The sequence below is a fragment of the Penicillium rubens genome (assembly GCF_028828025.1).
Source record: "Penicillium rubens strain IBT 27055 chromosome Unknown utg000002l_segment0_segment0, whole genome shotgun sequence".
NCBI lineage: Eukaryota > Fungi > Ascomycota > Eurotiomycetes > Eurotiales > Aspergillaceae > Penicillium > Penicillium rubens.
Window position 1 is genome coordinate 4,045,439 of NW_026890600.1, and position 16,382 is coordinate 4,061,820.

Below are 16,382 nucleotides of genomic sequence, written 5' to 3' on the forward strand. Positions count from 1 at the left end.
GCTCTGCCCGTGCTTCGCGGTCAATCTCTTGACATCCCTACCCTGCTTTTGTCCCCATTGTCGACCAGCGTCTACGACTTTATCAGTACAGTTTTACCTTGTTGTGGTTAGTGGCGTGTCTCTTCACTTAAGCGGACAAACCATAGGATTCTTACGAACGTGCTCCGACTTTGATTCCTCTTTTTCCTTTCTCATGTTCCGTTTACTGTTATATGTACAGTACCCAATTTTCCTAATGCAGCCTTGCTCATTGACTCGATTGTTCCGGTTTACCTAGGTATATGTCTGGAATCCAGATGATTACATTGTAGGTAAGAACACCAAACTGCACATGTGGCTATGGTTCTCTTAATTGGAATTCTGTCTCATGAAACGTCGTAAATAGATGGGCCCGCCAGATGCAAAGATTTGAAGTCAGTAGTCAACCAGAAAAGAAAAAGTTTTTCAGCCCCTTTTGAGACTAGAATGCATATCGAGGCAGACTAAACAAAATGAAAATCCAAAACGAATCCAGTTCGGACTCGTCTCGAATCTAGTTCTCGTTGCGAATGACATCGTCAATCGCCTGTGCGACATAGGCGACGTTCTTTTGGCTCACTGTGCGCAATGTCAGCTTATGTTTACGAGAATCTATGATTAGGGAGTCCTTACAGCCGCTGATAGATGCTCGGCCTGACTTAAGCAGGTAAATGTGGTATTTGTCCTTCAAGGCGTAGACTTGCTTGGGGCTAAGGCCAGTGTAAGAGAACATGCCGTTCTAAAAAAAGAATTAGTAAAGAGCAAGCTACATGTATGGCAAAATCCAGATCGCTTACCTGCTGGATGATGTGCTCCCAAGTGCCGGGGGTCTGCAGACGGACCAGCTCATTGTACAGAGCCTTACGCATGGTCTTGATGCGCGAGCTCATGACCTGCAAGTCCTGGTGCCAGTCGGCAGTAAGCTCCTCGCTGGTAAGAACCTTCTTGACGATGCTGCAGCCAACACGCGGGCCCATGGAGAACTCGCCGCGGATCAGGTGGCATAGGTTGTTCACGACGACGTCGCGCAGGGTGGTTGAGGCGCGGTTGGTACAGTAGTGGAACGCACCAACGCGCTGGCCGTACAGGCCGAAGTTCTTGGAGAAGCTCTGTGCCACACACATCTCCATGTCCGGCTTGTTGTTGAAGAAGTAGCGGACGGCCCAAGCGTCCTCCTCAACGGAGCCCGAGGCGAAGCCCTGGTAGGCTGAGTCAAAGAAGGGGAAGAGCTTCTTGCGCTCGCAAAGATCAGCGATGGCAACCCACTGCTCCTTGTTGGGATCCAGGCCGGTTGGGTTGTGCGCGCAGGCATGCAGCAGCACAACATCGCCCTCCTGGGCCTCGGACTCGAGGGAGGACATCATGCCCTCGAAGTCGAAGGACCGGGTTGCAGCATGGTAGTACGGGTATGTCTTGCGGGGCACTCCGGCCAGCTCCCAAATGGTCTGGTGGTTGGCCCAGGATGGGTTGGACAGCCAGACGGTGGGGGGCTTCATGTGGTGAGCAAGGAACAGGGCGCCAAGATGGTTGGCACCGGTGCCGGCGACGGTCTGCACGGAACCAATGCGTGCCTTGGCCTCTTCTTCGCCCTGCTTGCCCTCGAATCCGAACATCAGATCCCGCGCAATTCCTAGGAAAGGCACATCGCCCTCGATCGCAGTGTATTCATGGCGGAAGAGGTCGTCGTCTACCACCAGCTCCTTCTCGGCCTTTTGCACGACGGGAAGGGGCCATGGCTTTCCATCATCTGTCCGGTAGACACCCACGCCCAAGCTAACTTTCTGCGGGTGGGGATCGACTGCGTAGGCTCCGTTCAAGGCGAAGATCTCATCCGGAGGCACTGGGGAGACATTAAGACGGGTGTCGATTTTGCTCATTGTGATGTATACACGCTGCAATTGGGGTTCCTGGGATCAATTTCAGGCAAAATGTGGCGAGGCCGCGGCGAGTATAAGTAACCTTGGAAGTAAAGATCAAAACTTTGGGAATCGTCCGCTGAGTCAACCCGATATCGCCGTCCTTTTTTTGCCCCGCGGGAAGTCCCGCTTAGTAGCGGATTCCGGGGTCCACGGGTGCTTGCAACTTGCAATACCTTCATCCTCGTTTGATTCAAAGGAAGAGATAGCCGTCAATAGCCTTCTGGTTTTGGCCATGTGCTAGTTGATGGACGGCCTTTGAGATACGTTATTGACCTCATCTTGGAGGACTAAACTTTAAACATCAGCATGGAATGTCATCGGAGGACTGCTGACACAAATTATAAACGCACTGTATTCTCAAGAGGATAAATGTGAGATTTTCTTGTGTAGCACTCCATTCAAGAGGGGTTGATGACAGCTCGTGGTGTGTTGTTGGAAAATAGTCGGAAGAGGCGGCCGCGCAGTGATATATAGTGGGCGGGGATATACATCTACGTTCGATCCTTATTTCTTTCTTTCTACAAAATTTTATGAATCTTTTTCTTCTGGTTCCAATTATTATTTCTAGCCTTATAGATATATACCCTCAATGACTTTTCCTAATATGTAAAAGTCTAGCACACGACTACATCCTTCATTATATGGTGTGCTTTCATCTATATCCGGTTATATCAAGATGATCACATAGGAAATATACTTCAACAGGAAACAAAACCAAACATACTAAAAGGAGAAGTTTTGAGCTAGCCATAACTTGTCGGACTTTTTTCGAGCCATTGTTTTGGTCCTTTGACACCTATTGGATTGCAGCCGATGAGGGAGGGCAAAGGCGCTTGAACTAGGGATTCTACCACTCAGCTTGTACCGTGATAACAAATATTCTGATGACATCCAGTGCATACCTGCCTAGGGAATATAGACCGAAGTCGGTACATTTACCTAGGTATGTATGTATCTAAATAATACCCCGTGATCTGTACTACGTGGACTTCGATAGGCTGCTCCAAACCCCCTCCTCTTCTGTACCTCGATCCATCCTATATCCCAGACAGCGTGCTTTTTTTGTTACCAATATGGCCTCTCAAACTGTAGGTGCCGGTAATTCTGAATTGCATAAGTTTCGGGTTCCAGCTATTGTCCAGCCACTTCACAATAGCATCCCCCCGGAGTTGCTCCCTCGGTATGACCCAATCTACGTCGAATATTATAATAAGTTTAATGCTGGGCGACTACATACGCACGAGATCCCGATTGAGGAATTCCACAAGAACCCTGCCCGTTATGCCATTTCCTATGGCCGGGCTCCCGGCCCTGATATATTCCGCATCACAGAGCAGAAATGTCCTGTCGATGGCGGTGAAATAACGGTACGAATATTTGAGCCGGCGCCCCAGTTTGACGCTCAGGGTCAGCCGAAGAGGAGAGCAGCCTATGCCAACTTCCATGGTGGTGGGTGGGTGTTTGGTGGACTAGCCTACGACCACGATTTCTGCAAGCGAGTTGTCCATGGTCTTGACGGGGACCTTGTCGCATTTGATGTGGATTACCGGCTAGCTCCCGAGAATAAATATCCTATTCCCCTGGATGATTGTTGGACTGCATTCAATTGGGTAGGAACCTCTCGGGCGAAGACCTCGAATGTGAACCAAGTGCTGACAAAGTAACCTCTAGATTCGCTCCCACAAAGCAGCTGAGTTCAGTCTAGACACAGATAGGTTCGCAGTGGGCGGCGCATCAGCTGGGGGGCAGATTTCGGCCGTCATCAGCCATCTCTGTCGTGATGAAAACATTCCTCTGCGCTTGCAAGTCTTGACCGTGCCGGTGACAGATTTGCACCGCGTCTTCACTCCCGAAGGCGAATTTGACCGCGAGGGTTGTCCCTACGAGTCATACCGGGAGATGGAGTTTGCTCCAGCGCTACCAGCAGCGCGCATGGCATATTTCCACCAACAATTTCTAGGAGTTCCTCGACCGGCAGAGTCTGACGAGGTAAGTTTGGACATGAAGTAATTGCCACTGTGATGCTCATTTGTTCTAGGATTGGAAGATATCACCCATTCTCGCACCGAACTTCCAGAACTTGGCCCCTGCGTTGATGTCTACGGCGGAATTGGATCCGCTGCGCGATGAAGGAGAGGCGTATGCAGCTAAGCTTCAAGAAGCTGGGGTATCTGTAGAGGTAGACCGAATTGCAGGTGCTCCGCATGTGTTCGCTCTACTCGATGGAATTCTGGAGGGAGGTCAGCGATACAACGAGAAGGTGGTTGCGACAATGAAGCGGCACCTGGGCAGCCTCAAGGGATAAGTTCAAGCCGTAAACAAATAAATTTCATAGTACTAAACCAGGTATTACCGAATATTACCGAATATTACCCAATATTACCAGCATCACTGCCGAACAAGCCGTCTCCCTTCCGTCCTGCCGATACCGGGAAATTTCGGCTGGGGACTCGGAGAGTCGAGCTGAGTTCAAATTTGCGACTTTTCTTTAAAGGAGACCAATCCTCGATTTTACTTCCCATAGAAGCTTCAGGAGCTCGGTGTGAGCCTTTGCATACCCTCTTTGGTACAGCTACAAACCCAATTGTCATACAATGAATCCAACTTCCTCCCGAGCCGCGGTGCGCTCTATGGCCACCCTGACACATGCGGCCAGAGCCACCCCCGCAGCTCGCAGCGTTTTGTCGCCCTTTGCTACCCGGTCTCTGAGCTCTAATACCCGTCAATTCGCTCAGTTCCCCCGCCTTCAATCATTGAACACTTTCTCCAACAAGCGAGCCTTTGGAACTACCGTCAGAATGGTATGCAGTTTCGAAGCGCGGTAGACAAACAATTCCAGACAAACTGATTTGTGGTCTCTAGTCTGTTGACGCTCGTACTGAGAGCGATGCCTTTGGTGAAATCCAGGTGGGTGAATAATGCCGCAGCAATGGTGCCGCACCGAGCTAATGTTTTTCTCAATAGGTCCCTGGAGACAAGTACTGGGGTGCGCAGACCCAGCGGTAAGACGCCCCCATTAAATCGATATGTTACAATGGGCAAAAGAACAAGGTCGCTGATGGATACAGCTCCCTGGGCAACTTCGACATCAACCAGCCTCAGGATCGCATGCCTGCCCCGGTGGTTAAGGCCTTCGGTATCCTGAAGGGTGCTGCTGCTGAAGTGAACATGAAGTATGGCCTTGGTATGTGAGACTCTTGTGGGAATTAGATGTTGCCAGTTTATTGACTTGCGTAAGACCCCAAGATTGGTGAGGCTATCAAGCAGGCCGCCGCTGAGGTCGCTGAGGGTAAGCTGCTGGACCACTTCCCTTTGGTCGTCTGGCAGACCGGTTCCGGCACCCAGTCCAACATGAACTCCAACGAGGTTATCTCCAACCGTGCTATTGAGATCCTCGGTGGCACCATGGGCTCCAAGAAGCCCGTCCACCCCAACGACCACGTTAACATGTCCGCCTCCTCCAATGACTCCTTCCCCACCGTCATGCACATCGCTGCCGTTGTCGAGATCGAGCAGTCTCTTCTGCCTTCGCTCAAGGCCCTCCGCGACGCCCTCCAGGTGAAGGTCGACAAGTTCGAGCACATTATCAAGATCGGCCGCACCCACTTGCAGGACGCCACTCCCCTTACTCTTGGCCAGGAGTTCTCTGGCTACGTCGCCCAGCTCGACCGTAACATCGAGCGTGTCCAGGCCACTCTTCCCCACCTGCGCTACTTGGCTCAGGGTGGTACCGCTGTCGGCACTGGTCTCAACACCTTCAAGGGCTTCGACGAGGCCGTCGCTGCTGAGATCACCAAGCTGACCGGCACCGAGTTCAAGACCGCCCCCAACAAGTTCGAGGTTCTGGCTGCCCACGATTCTATTATCGAGGCCTCCGGCTCCCTCAACACCCTGGCCGCCTCCCTCTTCAAGATTGCCCAGGATGTGCGCTACCTGGGTTCCGGCCCTCGCTGCGGCCTGGGCGAGCTGAGCCTGCCCGAGAACGAGCCCGGCTCTTCTATTATGCCCGGAAAGGTCAACCCCACCCAGTGCGAGTCCCTCACCATGGTCTGCTCCCAGGTTATGGGTAATCACGTCGCTGCCACCATCGGTGGCATGAACGGCCAGTTCGAGCTTAACGTCTTTAAGCCCGTGATGATCTCCAACCTGCTTCACAGCGTGCGCATTCTCTCTGATGGCATGAACAGTTTCCGTTCCCACCTGGTGGAGGGTCTGGAGGCTAACGAGGGACGGATTAACTCCCTTCTCAACGAGAGGTATGCGCTTAATCCCCCCCTTACTTTTGATGGCAAATTCTAACTGTATGATAGTCTGATGCTCGTGACTTGCCTGAACCCTGTCATTGGTTACGACATGGCCTCTAAGGTGGCTAAGAACGCTCACAAGAAGAACCTTACTCTGAAGGAGAGCGCTATGGAGCTCAAGGCTCTCACCTCGGAGGAGTTCGACCAGTATGTCCGCCCCGAGCTGATGCTGGCTCCCAAGGAGTTGAAGTAAATGAACAGCAATGCTGTCCTGTGATATTATAGACTATTTCCAATAGCATGTGTACAACGAAAGAATTATATGTTTAATCAGCTTGCGTTGGGATGATATATAGTTTTTGTATGTAGATCCGAACTTCTTTTGGAGTTAAAAATAGCATCTTCGATCGCAAAGCCGATCGAGAACTCTAGTGAATCGGACTTGCCGCGATTATTTTAATACATTAGTATGCACATATGTACGGAGTACATTCCATAGTCGTCGCATTATTTAAAGCAGAAATAAGCAGATTATACTAAAAAAAGAGAAAACCTAAAGAGACAAAACAAGAGTCCACTAGTGGTAGAGTATTAATGTATTAATAGAAAACACCCCCTTAGTGGCGGTGTCTCACATGCAGGGTACCTGACCCTTTCAAAGTCAAGTACGGAGTACTTGTTTCTCAAAAGCTTGAAAACCTCTTCTTTTTCACACGCTCTTGTATCTCTCCTCAATTACATATCAAAGTCCGCCTAAACAAACCAACTTACTCAACCCCAAGGCCGATCTACCTTGCGACCCCCCGCCCCTGATAAAAACAACCCGCCCTCAACCCTCAATCTCTTCAACACTCCCACCCTCCAAGTCTCCCAGTAAAGATGACCGCACACGCCCTTCCAAGCACCACAATCCCCGAAGCCGTCAAGCCAACCATGAACTCAACCGTCACACCAGTGGACGACGCAATTGAGACCGTCTCCGACGGCCCCCTCTTTCCCTCCACCCTCATCTCCCCTGAAGTGCTCTCCCTCCTGCCAACAGACTACACAATCCGGCCCATGCGCCGCTCGGACTACCACCGTGGCTACCTGGACGTTTTGCGCGTGCTGACAACTGTTGGCGATATCACCGAAGAGGCGTGGAACCAACGGTACGATTGGATCACCTCGCGCAATGATGAGTACTACATGCTCGTGGTCTGTGATGGTGCGGACCGAGTTGTCGGAACCGGCAGTCTCATTGTTGAGCGCAAGTTCATTCATTCGCTCGGTATGGTCGGACACATTGAAGACATTGCTGTTGAGAAGAATCAGCAAGGCAAGAAGCTGGGCTTGAGAATTATCCAGGCTTTGGATTATGTTGCTGCGCAGGTTGGCTGCTACAAGGTATGCCTTCTTAACTATTCCTTATGTCTATGGTTCTAGCTCTGTATCACTGTTCATTGCTGACTCGTTTACAGAGCATTCTTGACTGCTCCGAAGTCAATGAGGGTTTCTATGTCAAGTGTGGCTTCAAGCGAGCTGGCCTCGAGATGGCACATTATTACTGAGCGTTTCTTAATCCATGTATTTTGGTTTAAAGCCGGTTGACGCCGGTTGTTTTGTATGGCGCTTGGATCATTTGGGTCAGTTGGTCCGGCGAGGCTCGTACGAGAGGAACTTGCGCAAGCCACGCGATCGTTGCATTGAGAGAACGGAGCTGCACATGACACACTAATCCATCGTGATTAGCATGGCCCTCGGCACATGGCAAGGAGAAATTGGGGCATTTTTAGCATTTTGAACCTGCCCTCCACTACTGGCGACTGAATTGCGCACTGAAAGTCCCCGGGCTGGGGAGTGCTTGGTATACCAACCATTATCATGATGACGGCGCTTCTGCCATTGCGGTGATCCCCGTCTTAACTTGTAACACTATTGATGTTGTCTGTATTGTCTTTGCTTTCTTGAGAGTTGAAACCAATGCATTGCGGCGATGGAGACCTAGATATGAAAACTGTGCATGTCTGTTACACTATAGGATGTGTTGGAATCAATAAGGAAGATGATTTTCTCTACCTGTACGGAGTAGCTGGTTGGATATAAATATGAGTAACTAGAGGCTGGCTAGCTAGTTATGTGACTAGCTATTTAGCCGCTAATATAACGGTAACAAGGTCACGGCATTTCAGGTGACTATAGCTGACCTAACCCTTATGCCGGATTTTCACGTGGTAGTTATACGGGTCAGATATTCAACTTGGAAGATCATCGTCTGCTCAAGAATGGAAAGGTCCGGTTTAACAACTTAGATTCATTCCAGCCACTCTAGAGATGCTAGGAAGAGGTGTACACAAGTGGCTATTTTTCATCTATCTAATGTCAGATCAGAACAAAACAAAGCATGAGATTCAATTGTAGATCGGGAGGCCGGATCTGGACTACTTCGTTGACAAGATCCGACAGAGATACCTACCCAACCACTCATGAGTAGGGCTGGTAGATATGGTATCTCGAGGAAAAAGCAAGAATCGTTCCATTGCTGGAGGTTGGATGAAATCATAGTTTTAATACTCGCATGGGGATTCATTTTTTGATTCCTTTGTTCCCATTTTTCTGCATGAAATTGTATTGCATAAAGTATTTCCAGAAACAAGGTCAAGGCCCAAGGCCAGTCCTCACAGACAGTACTCCAGCTCCGGTGCCCGTAAGTTCCATCATATCGCAACCGTCACAGCGCTGCTCCGTTCCGAACACCTCCATTCCCAACTAATTTATAAAGAAATTTAGCGGGACTTGGCGGCGACCTTGGGAGCAGAGCCCTTAGCACCCTGCTTGCTCTGGATGCGCTGGGCACCGCCCTTGGAGGCGGCGATCTTGGCCTTCTCAGCCTTCTTGGCGCTGGCGGAAGCAGCCTTCTTCTCCTTGGCGTCCTTGATGGCCTGCTTGCGAGCAGCCTCACGGGCCTCGGGGCGCTGGGAGCGGCGCTCCTTGATCACATCGAGGGAAGCACCAACGATGGCACGCTGGTTCTTGACAACACGGCGGGTGCGCTTCTTGGCGACCTCCTATATATCCAAAAAGATAACCCGGTCAGTAATCTGCAGTCGCATTTTCCATCATTTGATCCGAATCATGGTGGTGACATGGTAATCCCTCCTCTTGCTCCGTCTCATGGTTTGGGCGTCACCATTCGATCCGGCCTTTTGTCCCCCCACACAATCTAACAATCATCCAAGGGGAAGGGTGACCGACCTCAGAGATACCCTTGCGGTGCTGACGACGGAAGAGAACGGTCCATGCGATGCGGCGGGGGTTCTTGCGCTGAAGGAAAAGGGACTCGGACTTTCCACGCTGGAAGCGGAAGATCTTGCTGTCGCCACGGACGAACAGCTTGCCCTAAAGATTGAACATCAAAGATTAGCTTCCAGTAGCAATAAAAAGGCGGCGAAATCCATGTGCGGCGGTTCGGCTAAGACAGAGAGCGACAATTGTGACGGTATTGAAATATCGAAGTGCGAATGTCGAATCCGTGATGCCGTTGTTCCCTCGCACACAAATTCCTCCCAGAGCGACGACGGGAATTGCAAACGCACCTTGCCAGGGTAGATCTTCTGGCCGCTGAAGGCGTCGTCGTAAGTACGCATCTTGACGGATGGAGATGCGCTGACGGGGGTCGGTTGGCGTTGAGTGGTTGTCGTAAATCGTGGATCGCGGTGATGCTACTGACCCAATTGTGGTGCGGGCGCTCGCTAAAGTGCGACACGTGACCACCTCTGCCCTTTCCGGGTTGACTTATCGATAAGGTCACATGATATGTCTTTCTCTTCCAATACTTCGATTGTTTGTGGTCTTTGAGCAGGATAATTGCATATCTTGAATTTTATTACTTGGGCTCTGCTTCGAGTTATATATTGATATGCGCGCAAGTCGAAAGTACATCAAATGACATGAACTTCACCTTTTTTCTTTTCACTGCCAAGCCCATGGTAGACCACAAGGAACACGCTAACGAACCACCTCTGGCAGTCAAATGAAGTCGAATTTCCTTTGAATCTGGACTGCAGATGCAGGTGGAAGCTTTTCGTCGTAGCGCGGCTCAAGCACGATTCTCATATACAAGTATGTGTACTCAGCCTACGCCTACACGGTTGGAGTACATCTCTTCTTCAACGGCCGTTTCTATCAGAATCGGAAATTAGGAACAGAAAAGTTGACACACACACACACATATATATATATACAATTCTCGAAGTGAGTATCACAACCGTGCAACGTTCAGTACACTGTGGGGATTGTAAGTGGCTGGACTACATCAGACGTATGATAGCGATAGCGGATGTGTTGTTAAGAATGACTGATGTCAGTTAAACACGCCGGACGAGGTTGGCTCTCTGCAACGCTTTCTAGAGAAAGCCAGAATAAATTGAGACAAGGGTAATGTAAGGAGCAGAGAATGTAATCCTACTCAAAGCAACAAGGTTGCCCAATAACAAACGCTTGGAATTCAATGCCTGCTATCGCAAATAGAAAGGGTTGTCCTGCACTTCATGGTCACATAACACCAACGGACTTAGGTCATAGCATGTGTCCGAGTCCACTCCTTTGCCGTTTGGATCGCAGCAGGCTCATCGTCCTTCCATCTCTGAGCAACATCGTTGGCGAGCGGGTCATCGGGATTCGGGGCTCCAAGTAGTGCTTGAATCGAGAGTAGAATCGTACGGATCTGGAGCGCGGGAGACCAATTATCTGAAAACATGGTTAAATATTGGCAGTTTGAGAACTAATCCGATTGTGTCTTACTCTTCAAGACATCCAAACAGATGCGACCTAGACGATCGATGTTGGGGTGATAGATCTTGGTCAGGAAGCGGATTTTGGGTGGGGTCATAGGATAGTCGTCTGGCAGGAAGAGTTCAAGTCGGAAGATACCACCTGTAAAAAGAATATTAGTACTTCAATTGGCACGAGGTTTTGTCACTGCCGGCATACCCTCATATGGAGATTGCGCAGGTCCGTGAATTGAGACGTCAAAATAGCGGAGGTTGTCGTCATGGGGCACAGCATTAATGCCTGGTACACTGTAACCCAAGCACAACATGTTAGCTGCTATGCAAGTTACTGGGAGAGATCAGCTGCTTACGGCTCTGCCATCAGACGTTCCGTCTCCTTAATGATTCTCTTGGGTAAAGCCATGGCGAACCGGCTTATCGACACGCGTGTAGTAGGCCTGGTTTAGTAATTTCAGATGACGAGACTGTTGCGAAAGGAGACTCAGAAACTCGCACGCTTTCAACGTTGCGTGCAACCACAAGATGTAATTGGAAAAGTCAACAGAGGAAAGTAAACCGCAAGTCAACTAAAAAAACAGATCCCGATCTCGATGTAACCGGCCGAGGGGCTCCTGCATGGCGGGGTTATTTCGCGTCCCGTATACGAGATCATGTGATGTCATAATCTTCACCCTGACAGCCACAGCACCAGCCACGCCCTTGTCCTTATCGTGTTATCGCAACCCAACTCTCCACATGTGCGGTCTTCGCGACAAGTGGAAGATATAAGTCATCTCCAACCATGAAAAAAGGATAGCAAATGCCATTGTGGAAAATGGGAACAAGTACATCACTCCCAAATACATATGGTCTTGCGTTATATGCATGTTTAGACCTCTGACTCCCCGGTTCATGCAAGATCGCGGCCCGACGAACACCGGAGATTAAACAGAGCGGCAACCGCAGTCACCATGTCTAGCTCCATGGAACCGAGGCCTCTCACCTCGGCTATGGAGAGTCCGACGTTTGAAGAAGACAGCTCCTTTCATGTAGAGCAACCGGTGGGTTCCATGTCAATATCCCCCTGTGGACGCGATGTCGTTTTAGCGTCCAAGGAGGGTCTACATGTCATCGACCTGGACTCGCCATATTCTCCGCCGCGATACCTCCCCCATCACACACCATGGGAGGTAGCTGATGTCCAGTGGTCGCCATTCGCTGCACGCGATCAGTGGGTTGTCAGTACATCCAATCAGAAAGCGTTGGTCTGGAACTTGGCCATGAAGACATGGCAGAACTCCATTGAAATTGTGCTTCACGCCCATTCTCGAGCAATTACGGATATAAATTTTTCGGCTTTCCATCCAGATGTCCTAGCGACCTGTTCGGTGGACAGCTTTGTTCACTGCTGGGATTTACGTGCTCCGTCGCGGCCAGCAGTCTCATTCTCGGATTGGTTTACTGGTGCCACCCAGGTGAAATGGAATCGACAAGACCCTCATGTCATTGCAAGCTCTCATGACCGGTTCCTTCGGATTTGGGACGACCGCATGGGCGCATACCCAATCAAATCGATTGAAGCACATAATACCAAGATATATGGAGTTGACTGGAATCGTGTTCGGCGCGGTGCTCTAGTTACTTGTTCCTTAGATAGGACCATCAAGTTCTGGGACTACACCACCGATTCAGATGTTCCAGAGAAGCAGATTCACACACCATTCCCCGTGTGGCGTGCACGCAATACACCGTTTGGATGGGGTATGCTCGCAATGCCGCAGAGAGGCAACAATGATCTTCACCTTTACAGTCGGCGAGCCGGAGAGGGTTCAAATCCAGAGGACGACTTGCCTTTGGTACATACTTTTCCTGGACATAAGGGACAAGTCAAAGAGTTCTTGTGGAGACCACGCGGAGGGGTAGCGGATGGAATTGACCATCGCGAATATCAACTTGTTACGTGGGGAGCAGACAGGGAGCTTCGTCTGCACAAAGTTGACCCTGAGATTCTGGCGCGTGTCGGGTACGAAAAGGGAAAGTCCTTTATTTCCACACGAACTGTGACACGGCTTGGTGCCGTATATCGGAGTTTCCGTGATGTGAATTCAGATTTGGATCTTGATGACGTCGACGTGGCTTCCTCTGTTGGGCATCAGAACCAAAATACTGCAACAGGTACTGGAATGAACGCCATCACCGTTCCTCACGCTCGGGGTTGGATTAAGGGAGGCCATGTTGATCGAGTTGGCATGCAACCGAGGTCAAATTTAAGAGCCGACACAAATCCAATTGCTTGGATGCGCGGTGTGAAGATCTCCGGCTGGGACATTGAGACATTAGGAGATGAGATCAGCCAGGTCGGTGAAAAGTTTACTAAGGTGGCATTTGATTCAGTTGATGTGCGACAAAGAAAGATTTCCATATCTCTCAACGGGCCCTGGGGTGCTGACGGGGCCTCCTTGTTCTTGAAAGTTGATATCAAGTTTCCAATGAGCTATCCCAAGACTGCTATCCCGACCTTTGCATTCCAAAAGACCGCAGCCGTCACAGATGAGTGGGCTGCGAAGACCACTGCTGAACTGCGCACAATTGCTGAAACCTATATGTCCCGAAATCGAGGGTGCCTGGAAGGTGCTGTGCGTTATCTTTTAGGTGAAAGCAGCCTGGAGGACAGCATCGCGTGGATATTGGGCGAAACTGGTGATACCCTCAAGTCCCCTATCAATGGTGAACTGGAAGGTGAATCCAGCGACGAGGATGAAGTTGGCATGACTCAGAGCCAAGAGCTGGGGATGAGTTCTGAGCTACTTCGCCCTGTCAATGCCAACGTCATGGTGCCTGTGGCCAAAGCATGCGGGGCGCTTTGGGCAAATGACGGCCGCCTCATATGCTTCTTCCCACCGAAACAAAAGAAGGATAGATCAGCCGAGTTGTTTGAGAACATGGGCTTCAAAGAGATGACTCGCTGGTCTAGAGGCGATAAAGTTTTTGAAGGCTTCGGCCGGTTACATACCAACTCACCCGGTCCACGCGGAATGGGAACGATAACAAGCACAGATGACGGTGCTTCGGACGATTCAGACGACTCGTACTCAGACACATCGAGCTCTTCAGGCTCCTCTGACGTTCTTTCTGGGCTACCGACACGTTTCCCAGCACCCCAGACATGGCGCAGTGCCGGCAGCTATGGCATCCACCGGCCCCGATCAACAGACAATTCTCAGCGATCGACTGGAGGTGGAGCTACAGTGAAATCTGAGGCACCCCATAATATCGTATCTATTCATGACCTGAGCGATATGTTACCAGTCAAGCGGGAGTTGGCGAGTCAATATCGCATTTGTGGCAAAGGAACAGATGTATGTGCCCATAACGCGGCTGTTGCCCTTGACGCTGGCTGCTACGAATTGGCCCAAATCTGGGGTCTGATCAAGTTGATATTGCATGTCCGGAAAAACCCTGGCACTTTGCCTGAGTCAGGGCCTTTGCAAAGGCGTATACAGAGAAAAGGCAGCGGAATTGGCGGTCTGGGGAGAGATGGACTTTATAGAGACTTAACGGGCAGTATTATTCGTTGGGGCGACCACCCACTTGGCAGTCATTGGCTTATCCCAGCTCTCTTCGAACACTTTGAGCGCATTGGTGATTTGCAAATGGTGGCAATGCTCTCATGTGTACTGCTGGAAGCCAACCAAGAGGGTTATTTAGAGAGCCAGCAAGCCAAAAAGACACCGGGGAAGCCTGTTTTCCCATCGGATTTCTCCCCTGTCTCGTCAGCAATTCCTACCAAGCCACCAGTTGCGACGCCGGCTTCATCTGTTCCCAAAGAGGTCCAGGCTATGCCCGCGCCACAGCCATCAGCACGCTCGTCTAGCGAGATCTGGCGTCTCGATTCCACTCCCCCATATTCTACAGGCACTACGCCTCCATTCATGTCTCGCCCGCGAGGCATTGCTGCTGATCGAAAGACTCCGAGCCAAAATGTCTCCATGGCTGCGTCGCCTGACCAGCAATTCCAGACACGAAGTGGATCTGGGTTTGGATCGGTGTTGGCATCCTCCCTATCTCGTTCATTTACATTCGGACCGTCATCTGCGTCACCACCGACAAGTAGGTTGGACAAGAAAAAGCCGACTCCTCAAAACAGCCCAGGTGTAGCAACAGGACAAGTGGTGAGTAGCTCTAATCTTAGTTCCAGATGGCCACAAAGTCTGATCTGTCTGACCTCCATTGCTCTCTAGTCGCAAGCTCAATCCGACACTGAAAGCGATCACGCACCCGAACCTACACCACCGGCAAGATTTAAGGTCACATACAAGAATCAAAGTGCATTCGAAGGCGATGGACCAGCGCAAGAGTCTCTTCTTGACAAAGATGAGGAGTTTTTGTATAGGTCATACCGCGTTGCTTATGCCAATCTATTGTCGATTTGGGACCTCCCCGTTCAACAAAGCGAGGTGATAAAGATTGGAGCTGTGGCTGATCGAGTGGACGACCTGACCTCGAGCCATTACTGGAACAGTAACAGCTCCAAAGAGAGCGCGTTGAAAGACCCACACCCGGAGTCAGACTCCCCAGCTCTTGACTTCCAGCGTCATTGCGCCAGCTGCGGCCACGCGTTGCAGCTCTCCATCTTCAATAAAGAACCCCTAGCCCCGAATACCCCCTCCAAGCGGCACCAGCACAAACCATCAGGCCGCCGATGCGCTAACTGCAAGCCCCGACAGCCACTGCCAACCAAACTACCTTGCGTCATCTGCGGCGAGGTGGTCAGCGGTATGCTGATCCCCTGTCTGAGCTGTGGACATGTGAGTTGTTTCGACTGCCATCGGCTCTGGTTCCTTCGACCGGCCGACAAATTTGGCAGCACACTCGACCACGCAGACCAGAACAAGTTCCTTCCAACCTGTCCAACAGGATGCGGCTGCCAATGCTCTGAGCACATTGCCGTTGATGTCCCCATGCCTTTGTTGGAACCACCATCCCCTGGTTCCAAGTACGCACCCATCACGCAGCACAGCCTTGTACGGGCGAAACACTCTCAACGTCGACAATCTGAGCCTGTTGTCTTGACTCCCACCCGAAAAGAGGAACCCGGCCCCAAGGACGTTGGCCAAATTGATCATGATCTGGATGTGTGGCAGGATTCGTCGCCGTTTGCATCTCTTGCGCGTGGTCTCGGCGGTGGGCTGAGTCGTGGCTTGCGGACGAAAGAAGATCGGAAGAAGAATAAGTCTGTCACCCTGGCATCGAATTTGAGGAATTCTTGATTTTCCGACGTTGGCGTTGAATGGTGTTTATTATTTTGCGGATATCCATTGCTTACTGGGAAGGAGTTTGCACTATTCCAAGGTTAACAACTTGATCGGACAATCTGATCCAAGAAATTCAACGGTTGACACTATCCATATACATTCATCCTCTACGTAGTACAATCTTTAGTATAGAGA

The 16,382-nt window shown here is 50.6% G+C and overlaps 7 protein-coding genes across 7 annotated transcripts; 4 read left to right on the plus strand and 3 right to left on the minus strand.

Moving 5' to 3' along the window:
- Positions 1 to 532: 532 nt before the first annotated feature.
- N7525_004008 (putative aspartate transaminase) lies at positions 533 to 1,895 on the minus strand (the record flags this gene model as incomplete). The annotated part of the gene is made up of 3 exons (XM_002566228.1): positions 533 to 597; positions 652 to 757; positions 816 to 1,895. The coding sequence occupies 3 exons, from the start codon at positions 1,893 to 1,895 to the stop codon at positions 533 to 535; spliced, it is 1,251 nt and encodes a 416-aa protein (XP_002566274.1).
- A 1,115-nt stretch (positions 1,896 to 3,010) lies between these two features.
- N7525_004009 (alpha/beta hydrolase) lies at positions 3,011 to 4,242 on the plus strand (the record flags this gene model as incomplete). The annotated part of the gene is made up of 3 exons (XM_002566227.2): positions 3,011 to 3,547; positions 3,609 to 3,926; positions 3,976 to 4,242. The coding sequence occupies 3 exons, from the start codon at positions 3,011 to 3,013 to the stop codon at positions 4,240 to 4,242; spliced, it is 1,122 nt and encodes a 373-aa protein (XP_002566273.2).
- A 289-nt stretch (positions 4,243 to 4,531) lies between these two features.
- On the plus strand, positions 4,532 to 6,434 carry N7525_004010 (class II fumarate hydratase; the record flags this gene model as incomplete). The annotated part of the gene is made up of 6 exons (XM_002566226.1): positions 4,532 to 4,738; positions 4,800 to 4,844; positions 4,902 to 4,939; positions 5,006 to 5,121; positions 5,176 to 6,193; positions 6,248 to 6,434. The coding sequence occupies 6 exons, from the start codon at positions 4,532 to 4,534 to the stop codon at positions 6,432 to 6,434; spliced, it is 1,611 nt and encodes a 536-aa protein (XP_002566272.1).
- Positions 6,435 to 7,060: 626 nt separating this feature from the next.
- gup1 (glucosamine 6-phosphate N-acetyltransferase) lies at positions 7,061 to 7,747 on the plus strand (the record flags this gene model as incomplete). The annotated part of the gene is made up of 2 exons (XM_061212888.1): positions 7,061 to 7,567; positions 7,642 to 7,747. 2 exons carry the CDS (start codon positions 7,061 to 7,063, stop codon positions 7,729 to 7,731), a joined length of 597 nt encoding a protein of 198 aa, XP_061069909.1. The 3' UTR covers positions 7,732 to 7,747.
- A 986-nt stretch (positions 7,748 to 8,733) lies between these two features.
- On the minus strand, positions 8,734 to 9,907 carry N7525_004012 (60S ribosomal protein eL24). The gene is made up of 3 exons (XM_002566224.2): positions 9,757 to 9,907; positions 9,416 to 9,559; positions 8,734 to 9,228 (listed from the first exon to the last, which is right to left on the minus strand). Exons 1-3 carry the CDS (start codon positions 9,805 to 9,807, stop codon positions 8,947 to 8,949), a joined length of 477 nt encoding a protein of 158 aa, XP_002566270.1. The 5' UTR covers positions 9,808 to 9,907; the 3' UTR covers positions 8,734 to 8,946.
- An 826-nt stretch (positions 9,908 to 10,733) lies between these two features.
- Positions 10,734 to 11,356, minus strand: N7525_004013 (E2 ubiquitin-conjugating protein UBC13; the record flags this gene model as incomplete). Its single annotated transcript, XM_002566223.1, has 4 exons — positions 10,734 to 10,909; positions 10,964 to 11,095; positions 11,153 to 11,241; positions 11,304 to 11,356. 4 exons carry the CDS (start codon positions 11,354 to 11,356, stop codon positions 10,734 to 10,736), a joined length of 450 nt encoding a protein of 149 aa, XP_002566269.1.
- Positions 11,357 to 11,903: 547 nt separating this feature from the next.
- Positions 11,904 to 16,202, plus strand: N7525_004014 (Mtc5p; the record flags this gene model as incomplete). Its single annotated transcript, XM_061212889.1, has 2 exons — positions 11,904 to 15,104; positions 15,174 to 16,202. The coding sequence occupies 2 exons, from the start codon at positions 11,904 to 11,906 to the stop codon at positions 16,200 to 16,202; spliced, it is 4,230 nt and encodes a 1,409-aa protein (XP_061069910.1).
- Between the last annotated feature and the right edge of the window lie 180 nt (positions 16,203 to 16,382).